An 18,878-nucleotide genomic window follows, 5' to 3' on the forward strand; every position below is an offset into this window, starting at 1 on the left:
AGAAAGCCACATGTTAATATCATCTGTATTCTATTGTAACTTTTTTTGTTAAATGTTTCATAATTACATTTTAATCTGATTCAGGTCTCAGGGATGTTATAACTATATATGTATATATGTATATGTGTGTGTGTGTGTGTGTGTGTGTGTGTACACTATATATTTAACATGTCTGCTTTAGATTATGGTAAAGAAGCTAAAATGTCCACCAAAGGCAGGTGAAGAAGAGCAGAGATACATTAAAAAAGAAAATCTCAACAGTTAAACTTAATCTTTTTTCTTATCCCTTGGTCTAGTGTAGATTTTACATTAATGGAATGTGAAATTAGATTACCTATTAGACAATCATGACAGCAAAGAAGCAGCATATTAATTGATTTTGTTTGAAAAGTATAACCTAAAGACTATCAACCCCTGAAATGACTACTGTTCTATTATAATCCTATAACAGCAATATTTGAAGGAGCAGATAGAATTCTGATTCATTACTCTTTTGGAGTAATAAGAAAAGAGCACCCAGTTTTATGGACCTTTTGTCTCATGGAGAAGGATGAGTCAGACTCTAGAGATAACTATCCATGCCTCTTCCCAAAATAAGTCTAAACACTTTTCATAGTTTGCGAAGATATACATATCTTATATGGGCACACACATATTATAAATAAATCTTAAAATAGGTGCATATTTGTGCAACATAGTGGTATTTTTCTGCTTTGCAATAATTTAATTTATTCCACTCTCCCCAAATTGATTAAAGACACTATAAAATGCCTAAATATTTCTCATGAAGTGGTACATCCTGGAGTAATAGAAGTTAAGAGCAATAAGCCTGTCTGCTTTGACCTTTGGACTTCTCAGATATATTTATTCTTTCCCCCTCATATCACCTTAATAAGTAAAATAAATTTTTGATTATTAATTGGAATGAGTCTCTAAACCAGTAGTTTGCATTTAGTGATTAACAAATCCTTTGAGATTCTTTAATGAGATACTTTAGACAGTAAATAATTGCCTAATTATGTTACAAATGTATTGCTTCTCTGTGAAAACAAGCATAGGCATGTTTGGAATATTATAGGTTTGTTTCTTCAGTGATGTAAAACTCTCATGATCATATAAGTACTACGATTTTGATGTCCATTCAGCAATTACAACAAATTCTGATCATTTCTGAATAAGTGCAACATATTCTTGCATATTTTTCAACCTGGAATCAAGTTGTTTCCAAACTTCCACAAGCATACTATTCCAGTGCAAATGCATTTCCAACAATTTTTCAAATACATATATACACCCTAATTTACATTCTGTATACTGCCCCACAGTAGCTCCTTTTTCCTTTCTGTTACCCTGTAATTATGTCTCAACAGTTAGGTAATTATATGATCAAAATGTTACAAACATTTGTGTTTTTACAGTGCAAATGTCATACTGTCTGAAAACTATGATCAGTGGTAATGTATGTTATAATCTATCATGAACCATTACAAATGTTCCATAGAAAAAAAATCTTATGTTGCCTCTCATTGCAGTATCAAGACTTTTCCAATTTATATTCTTCACTTCAAATAGATATATACACTGTTATGCCACAGTTCTCTTTTATTGTTATGACTCAGTCTCCCTAATTATCCTGACCCAGTCCTGACTCAATTTCCCTGCTTCAGTTTCAGCTTAAAGCTCAGTCCTGCAAAACCTTCCCTCTCTTTATCAGAACATTTCATAAGGAAAAAAGATCTTAATTTTTAGAATATCAGAATTCCTTTCCCCATCCCAAGATGCCTCTCCCTATCTCCAGGGAGGCTCGCCCCACCCTGTCAGAGTCCTGTTCCTGCTCTCAGTACCCTGACTCCACCCCTGCCATCTCGCCCTTTAAATAAATTATTAAATACTCTGTAACTCTATCTTGCCTCGGTTTCTCCGGCATTACATTTTGGAGGCTTCCCACCAAGATGTTAGAAAATGAGCAAGATTAGAGATAAGAGACTTATGATGCCCCTTGGGCATCAGGGTGGCTGGGAATCTGAATTCTTGGGCCTGGAGAGAACAGCCCTCTGGATTTTTTTTTTCCAGAGCTTCCGGGAAAGAGAACAATTTCCAGCCACAATTGTGCCTGACAGTAGACACCTCCATTTCAACCACAGGAGAGTAAGTCTGGAAGTCTGGAAGTCTTAAGACCTGTTCTATTCTGTCTGTATGTGCTAGCATCTGGATTCCCAGAATAATGAAATGCTGATGGGCATAAATTCTGGGCATGGTGTCTTCTGGACACAGGGGTCACTCACTACCTGGTGCCTAAGACACATCTGGTTCTATTGCCAGTTGGCACAACTCTGGGCATTCCAGAGTATAAATCTGGCTTTTTTTTAAAGACACCATCTGGCTAAAAAAAAAAAAAAAAAAAAAAAAAAAAGGCTCCATTTGGATTCTGGGAGGAAAGACTCAGGAGCTGACAACTTCCCTCAGGGGCTATTCTAAAACTTCCAGATTAGCCCTTGGTCTGTGTGTTACATGTTTTTGACTATGTAGTCTCATGTCCATGTCCATATGTGATTTCTCTGTCACTTGTTTGTGAATTGTTTGGTTCAGAGCTCTGCTAAATTAAGAAATTTGGGAATTGACTGTTTCAGTGTTGCAATTGTACTTAGTATGAAATTTACTTGTGATCTTAAACTTTTAAAAACTGGCACTGGGATAGTTTAAATTCAGGTGTGGCTTGGAGCTACCCTAGTAAGGCCTCTGGAAAACAAAAAGGAGTTTACGCTAATTGCTTTGAACTCTGGCTGGAGAAAGCATCTGATTAGGGATTTTAGGATGGTTTAAATTGTGGGAAATAATTTTATTTGCCTGCAGGCTAGATTTAGTTATCTTTGAATGTAAGATCTTAAGAACTTGTTGGAGTGAATTTCTATTAACGTGTCTCTAGTTAAGAAAGGTCTGACTTTTCTAAAGGCTTCAACACTGGTTATAGTTGGGGCTTAGGAAAATTCCATTGGAAATAATGGCCACGTGGGGCCAGAGAGAAATTTGAAATTTATTTGAAATATGATAGGAAAAGCAATTTTATATTACTGGGAATTTAAAGCTGTATTTGATTGGATTTTATAGGTTATTATAACAAAATGCCAGTAGCTTACCTTGGGAGGTCATATTTGTATCTCCCAACTTAGATGATATGTTGCTTTGTAGAAGTATTGGGTAATTTGTAAACTATGCTGTCATGTATATGTATTAAGTTTTATGAAATTTGGTTTTTAAAGGTTTTTTTTAAAAAGTGATTTAAAAGATTGATTTGCAAAAGCAATTAATAGTTTAAATGGAGCATCTAGTATTGTTTTGGGAGTATTTAAAGAATGTTGGAGAAGGTTTGCGCAAGAAGGCATTGAGAGGCCAGAGATAGAGATGAGACAGGATGAGGTGAGAGAAGGAAGAAGAGAGAGGAAAATAGCTTTCCAGAAATAGGGAACACAAAAGCACAAATCCCTAGTGAATTTACCGTTTGCCAGGAGAAAGGAGATACCCCATGATGGCACCTTAAAAAGGTTGGCTCTGAGAAGTTGGGGGTGGGAAGCATGATGGAATGGGGGGAAGGATGACCACGTGGACAATCTAATCCTTCTCCCCCCATTAAGGTGGTGATTTATTGTTGTTTTTTGACAAACTGCAGCTCCTTGCTGTTTCAAATATTAATTGCTTCTACTGTTTAATTGATATTTTAAAGAATCTTTCTGATTCTTTTCTGTAGAATTGAGTATTCTGTATAAGTTTAATTGATTGTATCTTGAGGTTATGCCCATCATTTAAAGGGCTTCTGAAAGTAATAGTTTCTCCTTGCCCTTTTGAAAAAGTTTCTGTTAAATATGAAAGATAATTTGTGAACTTACTGAAACCAATGTATTACTGTTATCAATATGAGGTTATGATATTTCTAAAAGTTTAATATTTTGAAGAACCTCTTGGATTCTTTTAGGATATTCTAAGTTTTAATTGATTGTATTAGGTCATCCTGAGATCATTTAAAGAGCCTCTGAAAATAATATATTTTTTGTCCTTTTGAAAATGTTTCTGTTATGGACAATATGTAATTTGGAATATTTGTCTATATATTGAGTATTTTTAAAAGCAAACTGATTTGTATGTATAATGTTATGATATGAAAGATATGAAAGAAGTAAACTTACTGAGACAAATTCTTACTGTCATAAATATAAGGTTATGGTAAATATCTGTTTAGGATATGTCTGAAACTTGGTTAATAGAATTTGTTATTAGAAGTAAAATTCCTTGGGCTTATAATTAATGCTATTTGGGAGTTTTAAAGCTCTACCCTCTGACAGTGGGATAATTAACTGGAGTAAAAATGAATTAAAGCTATATTATCCTGTTTTGCTGAAAGTTAAGTTTTAACTGCTTATGTTAAGGTTGTGTCCCTGCATTTTTTCCTCCTGTAACTAATTTTTATGATCAGAGCAATGGTCAATAGGAAACTGTTACAGCAATTGAATTATGTCATACTTTGCTATTTTCAATCTGGTTATATGTTATACCTTGCTGTTTCCAACTTGGTTATATATAATCAATATATCCTGAATACTTGGCAAATGAGTATTTGCCTATTCATCTATCTGTTACTGAATATTTGTGTCTGTGAATATTCAGGTTTTTAAAGGTTTCTAAATAATGAGAAGACCTATTGGGAAGCTGCTGGCCAATTCATACTAGACTCTTCACATTTTAGATTTGTGGCTTTTGTTCTATTTTGGTCAAAGTTACAGGTATTGACTTGCTTCTGAGACATGGATCGGCCCATCTGAAGCTTTGGTAGCAGGCAGCATGGCCACACCCATCCCTTCCATGGACAGTCTCCTCAGCAGGAAGCAGAGGGTTGGGAAAGTGATTGAATTATTGTTAAAATTTTAACTGTGTTTAAGATTTGTTAAAACTGGGATTTGTTAAAATTGTTTAACTATTGCTGTATGTTTGAGGGATTTTTAGGAAACTTACTGTACTAGTCTGTTATGTATAAGAATTGTGATTCACTCTTGGGATTTATATGTGGAATAGTCATTTGATAATTTCTTTTCTGTATAAAAAAAGGGAGAAAGAAAACTGGTTGAAACTTTTCAGGAAATTGGGAAAAACTGATGTATTTTTCTTAGGCACTTCTGCCCTGCCCCCTATTTCATTAGTTCAGATTGAAATGGAAATTATTTAAACAGTCCTTTTCATTTTCAACTCCTTGCTTAAAATTCACTGGATTATGATTTGCTAGTTATGTTTTAACTTTGAAATCCCTTATTCTGCTGGAATTGCCCTGGTAGACTCAGTTTTGGGGATTATTTTTTAAAACAACCAGAAATCAGACACCTGTCCTAGGACTGGCAGTCTCTCTGATCTGTTTCTCCACTCCTGTTACCCCAGTTCCTTAATTAGTATTTCAGCATACTTAAAAGGACCTTGCAGTATTGATATTAGACCTCTAATAGTTCGGGGTTGCCTGCCTTGGTCTAATTGCATAAATGCTCAGAAATCTGTTTCCTAGTAGCAGCTCCTGTTCTATCAACAGGGGACAGGTGGAGTTACTCCAAGCCCCACTTTTTCCTCCTTTGGACTCCCTGACAGACTTGGGGTGCTCTCTTAGGATGGCCAGCAGGACTGTCTTGAGCACTGCTACTCAGCAGAGGCTGAGTTAAATGCACAAATGACCACAGACCTAACTCACAGTGAACTATCCATCTCAAACTGGATTCTCTGGTTGAGATGCTCCCCAACTGCAACTACCTAAATGAGGAATGCTGTTTGATGCTAATAATTCTGGGGTTATCAAGAAGAGACTGGTCCTTCCTATAAGTCCTTGCATTTTTCTAGTTTTAATTTGGTTTATTTGCTTTACATAGGGGTGTCAAAAATTATGGTGCTAAGACCTTCTAGAAGAAGGTAATTCAATGTTTTAAATATTCAGAAGAAAGAGAGTGTGGAATGTTATGTCACTGTTCTCTTTTATTGTCCTGACTCAGTCTCCCTAATTATCCTGACCCAGTCCTGACTCAGTTTCCCTGCTTCAGTTTATCAGCTCAAAGTTCAGTCCTGCAAAACTTTCCCTCCCTCTTTATCAGAATATTTGATAAGGATAAAAGATCTTATGTTTTAGAATATCAGAATGCCTCTCCCCATCTCCCGGGAGGCTCATCCCACACTGTCAGAGTCCCATTCCCGCTCTCAGTACCCTAACTCCATTCCTGCTTCAGTATACCTCCTGAGTCTGAGGCATGTGTATATAAGTCATTGAGAAACTTACATTGTTTGCTGGATAGAATCATTCAGCCCTAGGAGCAAACCATGGATCCATTTAGTCCCAGTAAATATCTCACTTTAAATAAATTATTAAATATTCTCTAATCTCTATTTTGCCTCAGTTTCTCCAGCATTATAGCACTATGTATATAAATACTATTTTATATATATATATATATATATATATACACATCTTCAAAAAGCAATATATACAATGGCACTTGAAATATATTTATTGTTTAAAACAGAGCTTTTCTTTAGCCAATTGAAAACTATGTATTTTAAAGTAATCATTCACATTTGTCAGTTAGTTGGCTAAAAATTACCAAATGAATTTTATTCATCTCAGAAACAGTTTATAAAATTATCCTTCCATTTTCTACAAGAAAATTTTTTGTACTTGAGCATCTTCACTTCATTCTTATTTTAAATTAAAATACAGAAATAAGTTTGATTCAAAAGCAAATTTAAGACTATTGGTCTGGTATTGAGCCAATATTGCAAATCTTTGTTTAAATAAAAGAATAAAACATTGAAATTAATTTTATATGTGATTATTTTATATTTAAATATCCAAATTATAATTTATTTCACTAAATAGCTTATTTATATTCAAAAAATTATAAATTAAAGAAATTTCATATAAAGTCTTATAGATGATAGTAAATTATGAACTTTTGCTGAATTATTTTTAATTCTTACAGAATATCTCATATAAGATAATTGTTATATATTATTCATATAATTATTTTTAATGTTATATTCAAAGTTTTCATAATTAACAGGACATTTTATATATTATAATTATAATTACATAATACAAATTTTAATTTGGAGATTTTTTGGATAAAAGTTATCATTGTAATTATATAATTGTAAACATTTAATAAAGACATCTGAAAAAAAGTGTATTAAATTACCCTAGGTGTTCAGAGCACCTTTTTGACCACCCCTATGTAAAGCAAATAAACCAAATTAAAACTAGAAAAATGCAAGGACTTATATCAGTTTTGTCTTTGTTGTTGAAAAGGCTCCATGGAACAAAAAATGTTGGGACTCACTGCTTTAGGTTTCTACCACCAACTACTGTATCTAACTCCAAGAATTTGGCATACAATGTAGAAAATATAAATACAGAAACTGATACTCAGAGAGTTTCAGGCTCAATCCTTTCTAATTATGGAAAACACAAATTCCAATTTTGAATTTTTTAAACCTTTCTTTTTTCTTTACTTCCAGAATCAAATCCTAGTCTGTCTTTGAACTTCATTTGGGAGTGTGAGAAATTGAATTGTGGTAACTGTGACATTTAGATGGATTGGTATGATTTCATCTGTAGAAAAGTTGGGACATTGTTTTACTGTCAAATAGTCCTGAGGGGAGGTGGGGAGAGATATAACCCACAAAAGATTCTATGGAACTCTGGAGAGATGTGATCTATAAACTTTTGAGTACAGAGTTGGGGAGGTAAGTTAGAGGCATATTATCTTGTCTAAGTTTCATCAGAGATATATTTCAAATGTCCTGCATATGTGTAGAGACTTGTTGAAGTAATTTAGCAACTGGAATTTCTTGGATGCCTCAGCATTGCAGAAATCAAGGTGGGAGGAGCGGGGAGAAGGGAAATTAGCACTTTTGTTTTGAACTATAATTGTATATTTAGTTTTCTGGTTTATTTCCTTAAAATTCAGACTAGTTTCTTTGAGATAACTTTGATAGGGCTGAATGCTTTTATATTATCATCCATTGCATTACTGTACTGATTAAGAGTATAGCTAATAAGAATAGCAAAGATGTTATATAACCTTAGAATATTGGTGCTTAACAATTTGCTTACAGCATAGTGAGAGTTCACCTTAATTATTCACTACAGTTGCCATGGTCTAGAAACCCTGGGTAATCAACCCTAAGTTTAATTTTTTTTTTGGAGGGGGAGTAAAAATTCCACAGCTCTTTAGAGTCTTTTCTGAGCCTGATTTCCTTTTAAAATAGCCTGTTTATCTTATTCAGGGATGAATTTGGACCTACATTTGGATTGTCCAGTATGTTTCAAGGACCCAGAGGAAACCCTATCTTGTCTCCTTCTCTTCAGGACTGAAACATGTTCGTATGCATGGGTCCAGAAAAGAGGGGTTTTTTAATGGGAGAGAGACAGAACAAACACCCCATCTCTCCTGGGTCCCACAGGTTTTTAGTGAAATCCAAGCTTTTCCTGTGAAGGTAGAGGCTTGATTTCCTATCCCCTATTTTTTTCATTATTATCTTGACTTTTAGAAGGTGAAAATTTTATAAAATAGTATATGCTTCTTAAAATTGGTGTTCACAAATTTGGGGTGGGGTGTAACTCTTAGATTCACCAGTTGAATAGACCTGAACCTCCTAAAAAAAGTTAATTTCCAGATTAAGCACTGTGTCATGGACTGAAACTCCTTCCTATAAAGTACTGGGAGATATATTTGAAAAGACAATCATGCATTATCCCCAAGTCAGCAGACTGCTATCCAGAATTGACATTACAGAAAAACATGACTGGTTTGCTGGGTTAAACAAATATTTAATTGGAGTAGGGAGGATAAATTGTAAAAGGAAAATGTGATGATTTGTTAATGTGTTAACATATTGTTAACAGCCTGATTTCCCTTTACAAATTGTGAATATCTCTCATTTTGTTTATGAAGGGGGTATATCATTGGATGAATGAAAATTGTTCATACCCTCTTAAGAGCTTTAAATAGTACAGCCTTGGAAAGGGAAGAGAGTTTGTAATTTAGACTCAGAGAAGTTTTGGAGTATGACATCTTCAAGAAGGAATAAGGGGATACTAATTAAACTGACAAAAATTATTTTATAGAGTTAGAAAAAATAAAAACAAAATTGATCTGGAAGAACAAATAGTCAAGAATATCAAGGGAATTAATGAAAAAAAAAAAATTACAAAGGACGGTGGCCTAGCAGTACCAGACCTAAAACTGTATTACAAAGTAGCAGTCATCAAAACCACTTGAATAAGTTATGGTATATGAAAGAATGGTATAAAGATATTATTAGTCTTTAAAAATGATGGAAAAGCTCATTTTAGAAAGACTTGTAAAGATTTATATGAATTGATGCTGAGCAAAATAAGTAGAACCAGGAATATAGTATACATAGTAAAAGTAAGATTGTGTGATGATCAACTATGAAAAACTTGGTTCTTTTCAGCAGTTCAATGATCCAAGACAATCTCGGTAAACTTTGAATAGAAAACGCTATCTGCATCCAGAGAGAAAACTATGGAGAATGAATGTAAATCAACACATGCTATGTTCACTTCCTCCCTTTTCCTTCTGTTTTTTTTCTGTCATGGTTTTTCCCTTTTGTTCTGATTTTTCTTTCCCAAAATGATTCATAAAGTAATGTGTATTAAAAAATAATGTACATGTATAACCAAAAAGATAAAGAAAACAATAAAAATAAAAGAAGGAATGAGGAAGGTGACTTTTCCTGAGGGAGACAACTTAATACAGAATTTGGAGAATGGGTGTTAAAGAGTTTGAGTCACATTAAGAAAAGAAACACATACTTTCCAGATGTGTATATGTGTATATATATATATATATATATATGTATACATATACATATATATATAATATATATATATATATTCTGAGGTTGTTTTACTTTTTAATTTAAAGGTTTAGATAACCTGATACATTTTTACTGGCTTTAAGAAGCACAACCTCCAGGTGAACCAGTTATGTATTCAAGGAGACCAGAAACATCAGAGGAATCAATAACCTTTAGGTTTCTTTTATATACATATTATTGTCTTCACATTCTTTGTGCCTTCTTATGTATTAAGAAGTGTAGCTACTTTACTTACTATGCCATCTTAGTCAGTTTTTTTCCTTTAATTTCTTTTGCTTTATATCTAGCTGACTGTTGATGCCAAGCCCTCTAGTGGAGGCTCATGAGCTTCACAGTCTTAAAGTGGGTACTCATGATGTATTTCCTTGAGCCCTAAAATAGCAGGTATCTTCTAGGAGCCTAGGAGTCAAAGTTGGAGTAGTATTTCAGAGGGGTGTGATTAATATTTTAATATTTACTACATTTTGGTATTGTAGAGTTAAAAATTATAAAGCTCCAAAGTGTATATCTGAGAAGAGAGGCATTGTTTTATAATATAATTGTCAGGATTATTTATTACTATTTTTGTGATGAAATATCAAATAGAAGGAAAAGTGTCACTAGCTGAATTTTATCATTTTCTTCAATTATGAAATTAAAAGATATCTAAAGACATTTTTGTTTTGAGAAAGGGTCCATAATCTTTGCCAGAAAGCCAAAGAGGACCAGGATACACAGAAAACTTATGAATCTCTTTTCTAGTATCAAAAGTATTAGAACTGGAAAGACACTTTTAAAATCATTTAGACTAAACTCATAGTATTGCAGATGAAGAATGGAGACCCACAAAAGATAAGTAAATTTGCTTTATTTAAAAAAAAACAAAAAAGAACTTTTTAGTTCTAGTCCTTTTCTTATTCTTTCCGGGAGACTAGGATATTACCAGATTCTTCCCTTCGGCTGACTTAGGAAAATGACGTGTTATTCTTGAGAGCATGAATATATTAAAAAATACTAGTAAAGAATACAGATTACTAAAAGCTTTGGGTAATTTCAAAAACCCTGAACACTTGCTCAAGCAGAAATAATTCGGGGACAATTTGGGATAGTTTGTTAGTCACTGAACAAAAGGGAAAATGTTCTCTTGGATAAAAGGATACTTATTCCTCCAGTCATAAGAGGAAAAGTTTTTCATGAGTGAATAGACACTTAGAGCAGTGAAGGCAAAAGTAGTAGGCTCAATATATTTCTGGTCTGATATAGCACCCTTAAAATTGTGATCTACTGCATAAAGACATTACTGGTTTTCAGGTTAATTCTTTTGAGATAAAGCTAGTAGGAAACCACAGAGTTACCTTTAGTATTTGAGACTAAATTATTGGGTAGTTACAGTGGTTATCTTTGGGACTAATGGATCTATTTTGCTTTTCTCCTTGATTCAATAAACTTCTGTTATATTGTGAAGATTGAGTTTGCAAAGAGTTAATTGATCTCAATGTACAGGAGGGTTCTTTAGAGGTTTTCCCTGGCTTCCTTGATAGGGGCAACACAAATCTCTTTGTGTCATGAGATTCTTATGACACCAGGGATTACAATTATTTTCTAGTTGGCACCATCACTATAACATTTCCCTAAATTATATACATTTTTATAAAAATGTGTCTGGGTACTACTTAATGCATTTATATAGATCATTGTTTGGAATTAACAAGTCACATGTGATAAAGATATAACATTTTGTTATAGGACAATGAAGAGAAGGGGGATTATTGAATTGCAGTCACATTTATTTGTAGTTTTTATACACACTTTCTAGGTAATCAAACTTTTCTGACATGTTTTTTGAGAGGGGTTCACAATGAAACTGTCACCGTTTTACTAAAAATAAATACAAGACTTAAAGTGTTGCACAGCTCTAAAATATACAAAGGCTTGAATTGAATGTAAACTTTGAAAACATTTTACAAAAGAAACCATCTTTGCAACAAGTTAAAAAGTTTATATTTACAAATATTACAAAAATACAAAATGGATGCAAGTTCATAAACCATTGTCTTTTCTGCCAGCATGAACTGGTTCTAGTACCAAAATAGTTACACTGTAACCTTCTTAATTGTTTTAAATCTTTAACTCATAATCTATTTCTCTAAATCTGCCACCATTGCAGCAAATGCACTCAATCACTGACCTTTGGCAAAATACACACACACACACACACACACACACACACACACACACACGATGCTTTATTTGCTGTAACTATTCCATGTCCTCTATTCAGTAAAAACAAAATAAAACAAAACAAAAAGACAAAAATAAAGAAAAATCAAAACTAAGGAAGGAGGAGTTTTTGTTTTTGTTTTTTACAGAATACAGAAACAATCGAATAAATTTCAAAATCATTTTAATAACATCAGTGCAAACGACAGAACAAAAGTTTGGAATGATGTTTCTTACATTATTTAATGCATGTACCCTGCTTCAAAATGGCAGTGATGTTAGTCAGTTCTCAAATTTTATCTTGAGTGCTTTAAAGCCATGTAAAATACTCCATATCATTAAAATTTTCTCTCTCTCTCTCTCTTTTTTTTTTTTTTTGTATGTGTGTTTAAATTTCCCTCACTTGTTTTTATACTGGATATTCTTTTCTATAGTGGATTTATAATCAATATCTATTTGGGCTTTTAAATCTATGAAATATAAAAAAGAGAAACTTTATCATAGATTAAACAAAATAAGTAAAACTATAATTATAAGTGTTCTGTGATTATTACATATAAAAGATACCTTATTGCCTCACAATTCAAGTCAATATAATTGTTTTAAAATATGTGGTACCATTAATCAATTAAATTTGTGTCAATAATAAAAAGGTGACATTTTATTAAAGCCAATTCTGACATTTCTTATTCAGGGTATATTTTAGAATTACTTTTAAAGCACACATAATACATTTTTTCTTCAGGCTAAAGAACCATGCTGCAAATTAACTGCTATTAAAAATATTATGAAAAATAACCTAAGAAGACTGCAAATGACTGCTCCAGTCATCTTGTCACATTTATCTAAAAACATTTTTATTTGTGTCAACTGTGTACTTTTCAGAATGCTAGACCAAATCATTCATATTCCTAGTATGGTATCAGATGAGGCTTTTTTCAGCTAGTATGTTTCCATGAGTGATAAGGGTCGATTTTCAAACATCAATTCATTTATCCTTTAGAAAATTTTTTAACACTTTGCAGATACTGCCCCACTGATATCTTTTGTCAATTATTTTTCCTTCCCAAAGTATATCCATGTGTATATACACACACACATATATAAAGAATAATCATTCTTCATATAATGTTGGCAAGAAACTCTAAAACACTTTTTGGTAATAAACAGTAGATGAGATCAAGGTTCTTCTTTCTTTCCAGGAAAAAAAAAAAAAAAAAAGCAAAACCAATCAACATTCCTAGTCTCCTAACTTATTCTAACAACTCTCTAACAGTTTAGATAACTTTCTTTTTAACAACCTTACCTTTCATCTTTGATGGTCTTTCCTATGCATTGCATGAATTGAACCAAAGTAATAAAACCCCTTTCACTCAACCTACTTCCCTAATCACCATTTATTTACGTATGCTTAAAGCCAACTACTTATTGATTTCATTGTGACCCTATTATCATTTTGTTCTATTACAAGCCATGTCCTTTCTCAAACAATACTCTGCACTATACCTTCTCGCATTCCAAAGCATATTCTAAGTAATAGTAACCACTTACATTTCTGACAAATAATTGCAAACATTAGTTTCAGCTAATGTTAAAATCAAAGGTGTAAAACTATTTGTAGATTTCAACTCCTAACTATATTTCTTTCAGTTTTAAGACAAGAAAATTCAAGTAATTTCAAGTAATTCAGCTTGTTTCCCTGCCTTCATTTTATCAGAGCATTTACTCTGATAGATTTCCAATCCCACCCACCACCCTCCCTCTACCCCACCAAGCAGTTATAGTAAAACCAAAGTTGTATGTAGCATTGCGAACCAGAGCTTTCCCCCATTCCCTGTTTAACAATGAATATAAATAATGCATATACATACCTATTTCCCAGCTACATTTTTCACAGTGTCATTTCTGTTAATATTTAGGTAGCATGAATCTCATCAGCACAAAAAGAAAGCTTCACTGAAAACTCATTGCAGATACTTACTGATAAATCAACAGCTCCATTGCATGCTTACATTTTTTTTTTAATATTATTAGTTTAAGAACTTGGAACTAATTTTCTAAAACATTTAAATATTAGTAATTAAATTCTGATTCTTTGTACTTCAGTAGCCTAATATAAAACATAACACAAAATTGTTTTCTATTCCCCCTGCTCATTTTTATTAAAGCAATTCATTTAAAAAATAAATGGTTAAAGGACACTGTCAAATGCTTTTGCTTAGGGCTTTGTATTGAGAATGATGACTTCCTTTCTTTGTTTAAAAAACTTAAAAGCATGCTTCCCATTCTTACCAGTTATCATATGGTAAATCACAGCTATGCTTTGCTATGAGCTTGTTTGGTGCTGAAGTTTACAAGGTAAATGGTTAGCATTAAATTCATAACATTTTAAGTTAACAAGAATGTAAAAATTCAGATTTGAGGCTTGATTATCATTCTGAAAGCCATATTGGTGGATATTTAAACATGATGTTTGATATGAAAATGGTATTCACAGAATACAGTTATGACTTTTTTTTTGTCTTCAATAAACAGTATGCAGTAAATAATTTGCCACATGTCCACTCTTCTCTAATAGTACTATTTACATTTTTTTTATCAAAAATATGGTATTTACATATGTTTAGTTAATTTCTTTTAAACTTTGTTTCAGTTGATTTTAATGTAGAAAAATACCAATCCTTAAGAGTCATTTCATCTCTCTCTAGGGAAGCACAACAATGAAGAAGTTTCTTTCCTAAGTGGGCAGCTAAGAAGGATTTTTTCCCTTTCTTTTCATGGAAATTTGATTTTTAAAAACTATATTAATAAGAATAAAATTAGAATAAACCAAATGAAGCTAAAGATCTAGATATAGAAGACAGCATATGTTTCTAATAGAAAATGCAAAGTTAAAAGATTACAGAGCTTAAGCACTAATACTTCCCCACATATCTGTTGAGTTCTCTGTTATATTTGTTACATCCTTGTGCAAGCCAAATGCTTTCAGTGTTAATATATTTTCTAATCAACAGTGAGGCTGTGTGTATAGATGATATAGCTTATGTTGAGCTCTGGGACGACCTATCATCATGAGGGCTGCCATCTGAATTTTCAGTCTCTCCTTCTGAGATAGCTTGCATGGGTGTATTGTATAACCTGCAACGGACACTGTAACGGCTGCTGCTGGCCACAGGGGGTGCCCGGGAACGTCCAACCCTAGATGAAGCTGACATTGTAAAATTCTTAGAGGAAAAACCTTCTGCGTTAACTCTTGGGGAGCACGGAGAGAGAGGGGACAATGCTTCTGCCCCTGATGACACCTGGGGAGGCTCATCCATGCTTGGGGGAGGATCAATAGGGAGCTCACCAGGGGATTTGGGCAAGATGGGGCTCTTCAGGATTTCAGTGGCAGACATCCGGTAACCGGAATCAACACGACTGCCTTTTTTGAGAAGCAAAAGCTTAAACTCTTCATTAGAGGTGTTGGACTTCTTGGCATTTCGATAGATAAGACCAGGAGATCTCTGGCTGTTTGGTGGAGTTGGCACATTGCTGTTTGGAGATAGGATGTTGCTGGGGGATACAGTGCTGCTGCTACTACTGCCAGGGAAGGCTCTTGATTTACTTCGTACAGAAATATCCCCAGAATCTTTCCTTCCAAGTACTTTCCTCTTTGATCTGTTAAGTACAACAGTAACAGAAAATCATAAGGATATATGTGTATTTTTATTGAGAGTAAAAGCATATTCTATAATATCTAATAGACATAGATTAAGTTTAATTAATGAACATTTCAAATCATTGACAAAAAATGCTCAATATCAGCTTCATAAATTGGAGGGTTCTTTCCACTATCTCCCATGTGCAGATTCTTTGAAAGACATAAAGGGTACAAATGCAGTGTGTTGCTATTAATAAATAATTTACCAATTCTTCTATTCCTTGACACTTACCATTGGTAAGCAGGACAAGAAACAATAAATTCCTAGTCTTCTTCCTTAGAATTGAAAGAAAGTATTCTTACTAAATTATATCCACCATATGCTCTAACTAGGGTATATATAATTTCTAGATCTATAACCACACTTTAAAGGTAAAAGTGAGAGGATGTATTATATAAATGGGGAGGCAGGAGCACATATTAGCAAAAAAAAAAAGCACTAGTTTTAGAGTCAGGAGTTATCTATATTCTGACATTTATTAGCTGTGTGGTGATGAGCAAGTAGCTACTCTATGGCTTAGTTTTCCATCTTTAACATGGGAACAATGATACTTGTATGTAGTACTTCCTATCAGAGCTGTTGTGAAGATTAAATGAGATGATGTGTATCAAGTACTTTGTAACCCTTAAAGTGCTATAAATATGAATGTTATTATGAGATTATAGTACATATATGCATATATATAAAGTTATAGTATGAGATTATTATTAATTCAACCTAGTCATCTATGACATTTCCGCATATCCCCTTCTCCAAATGGATTCTTTTTTTTTTTTTTTTTTTTTTTTGGCAAATCACCAGTTCATCTAAGTATAATTAATTATCTTATCAAACAATAATCTGAGTTAGTTTAGTTACTTTTAGCAAGATTTGAGGAAAGATGTTTTTCAAATGCTTATATTGCATATTTTTTAAATGACAGGTAACTCAGACCTAAAAAACCTATTTATGGTGATATTGGCACATTTACAGTTGATGTTGATTTTATTCAAGACATGGCCATGCCTGGCACTTTCAACAATACTAATGCATTAATTAAATGCATTGTTAATATGGATACCTTGAAAACTTTGGAAAATATGATATATGCTATTGGAGATGGAATTACATATTGGCTAAAAAGATCTAGCTGATTTCATGAATATGATTACAGGTATCCCTTCAACATCAAGACTTTCCCCATCAGTTTAAATATGTCATGGGTCAACATAAGAAATTAAATGGGAATTTTTAAAGGAGTTTTGTGGAAGCCACAGATAACATATGAAGGCCAGCAGATAACACAAAAAAGTTTAGGAAATCAGAAATGCAAAATATATATGTATAGTATTATATAATTGTATCAACATGTTTTGTCTTTTAATTTCTCTGGTACAGATTTCTTCTCTGGTACCGAGGGGCAAAAATTTTTATGTATATTTTCCAGATTGTAAGGGGAAAGGGGCACATCTCTAACTCCCTATGATATGGAAAGGATAACTATATTTCTGTTTTGGACTGCATCTTGAATATAATGAATATAATAATTCAGTAAATATTTCTTGAGCAACTACTATGTAAAAGGCATTGTACTAGATACTGTGTGGATTTAAATTTTATACCTTTAGCTAGGCCAATTGGCCCTCTTCACAAAGAGCAAAATCACTTCTCGTTGGTAAATTGCCAATTTGTTAGCACACTGCATCAATACCATGAACATAGATTTCTTTCCTATGTGAACTTTGATTTTCATCTTTTGTTATCATAGATGTTACATGGTTGTCATGTAAATAAAAGTTTCTAGTCATAAAAAGAATAGACAGAATTGTGTAGAAGAATCAACTAAAATCCAAAATTCCTTGCCCTTACAGGAAATATAATACACCCAGAATCAGGTGTTTTAGAACTGAAAAGTAACATTAATGAACTAGTCCAACCAAATATGCATATTTTATAGGCAAAAGTTTGATGTTGTCACAAAGTTAATTCATGATAGAACCAGGATTTTCTCCAAACTTCTAGAGTAGTGATCTTTCCACTATGGCACAATGCTCTCCCTGATTGGTGACAATTGATTTCATCTGTATATAAATGATGCCATTATTATAGAACCTGCCCTTTAGACAAAGAAAAGGAGTTACTATATAGCCAAGATTTTCTAGGCACTCCCAATGTCAAGAAAATGTGATCACCTTATAGAATATTGTAAGATACAAAGTAGTAAGAAATTCATGCATGCTTTGTATTTACATTCTCTTTATGGGTTAATTTCTCTTCTGCCCTTATTACTATAATTATTGTTTTGAATGTGGTCAGAAATATTAATCATTTTTAATTTCAATAGATATATAAAAATGTAAATTTTAAAGTTAGTGGGTATATCAGAAACTAAATTGGAACTGTCACAAGTAAACCTCTCTAGGCAATCTGATCACATTTTCTGATTAAAAAGCTAGATTCACTTTTATAGTCATTGGGGAGAAGCCAAAAAGTCTTTGTAGGAAGGGCCAATTTTACATAAAGATTTATATTGTGCAACTCAGTCATAATCTTGTTAAGCTTGAAGGGATCTGAGAGGACATCTGGCTTTGTCCCTTCATTTTGTAGATGGAGCAACATCTATAAAGGATTTTGAAGTCAATTAAAAAGAAATCCTTTCTTGGTTGTTCTAAGTCTCTCCAGAGACTCTCATATATTTTAATCTTCAGAGATATAGATCTTCAGAGATTAGACTGTCTCACCTGTGAATGACTGCAAAGAGATCCTCAGTTGTTCGAGGTTTGTTTGGAGACACAAAAACATCATCATCAGTCTGACAGTCTTCACTAAATGGTGAAATGATGGAGTCATCACTTGGTGAAGATTCTTTAAAAGAATAGAAAAACATTCTAATGAAGAAAACCCCTAACATCTTGACAAAACAGGTAGGATCATGATTCATTTTATCATAGTGAGCAAAAGAATTTATCTGTCAAGTAGTCTGCATGATATTATGATCAGTATTCAATTTCTCAATGACAAAGTTTGATATTAAAAAAATAAGTGAAAATAATCCAGGGAAGGAAATATTAAGTA

General features: G+C 33.0%; 1 protein-coding gene across 3 annotated transcripts in view; it reads right to left on the reverse strand.

Moving 5' to 3' along the window:
* Positions 1-12,287: 12,287 nt before the first annotated feature.
* Positions 12,288-18,878, reverse strand: part of NHS (NHS actin remodeling regulator) — a 449,010-nt gene continuing 442,419 nt past the window's right edge. For all 3 annotated transcript variants that reach the window (XM_031958934.1, XM_031958933.1, XM_031958935.1), the window contains 2 exons: positions 18,545-18,668; positions 12,288-15,780 (listed from right to left, as the gene is read on the reverse strand). In XM_031958934.1, the coding sequence (XP_031814794.1) occupies positions 15,162-15,780; positions 18,545-18,668 (743 nt within the window). In that variant the 3' untranslated portion in view covers positions 12,288-15,161. The remainder of the gene's footprint in view (positions 15,781-18,544; positions 18,669-18,878) is intronic.

Source organism: Sarcophilus harrisii, chromosome 3, assembly GCF_902635505.1.
Source record: "Sarcophilus harrisii chromosome 3, mSarHar1.11, whole genome shotgun sequence".
NCBI lineage: Eukaryota > Metazoa > Chordata > Mammalia > Dasyuromorphia > Dasyuridae > Sarcophilus > Sarcophilus harrisii.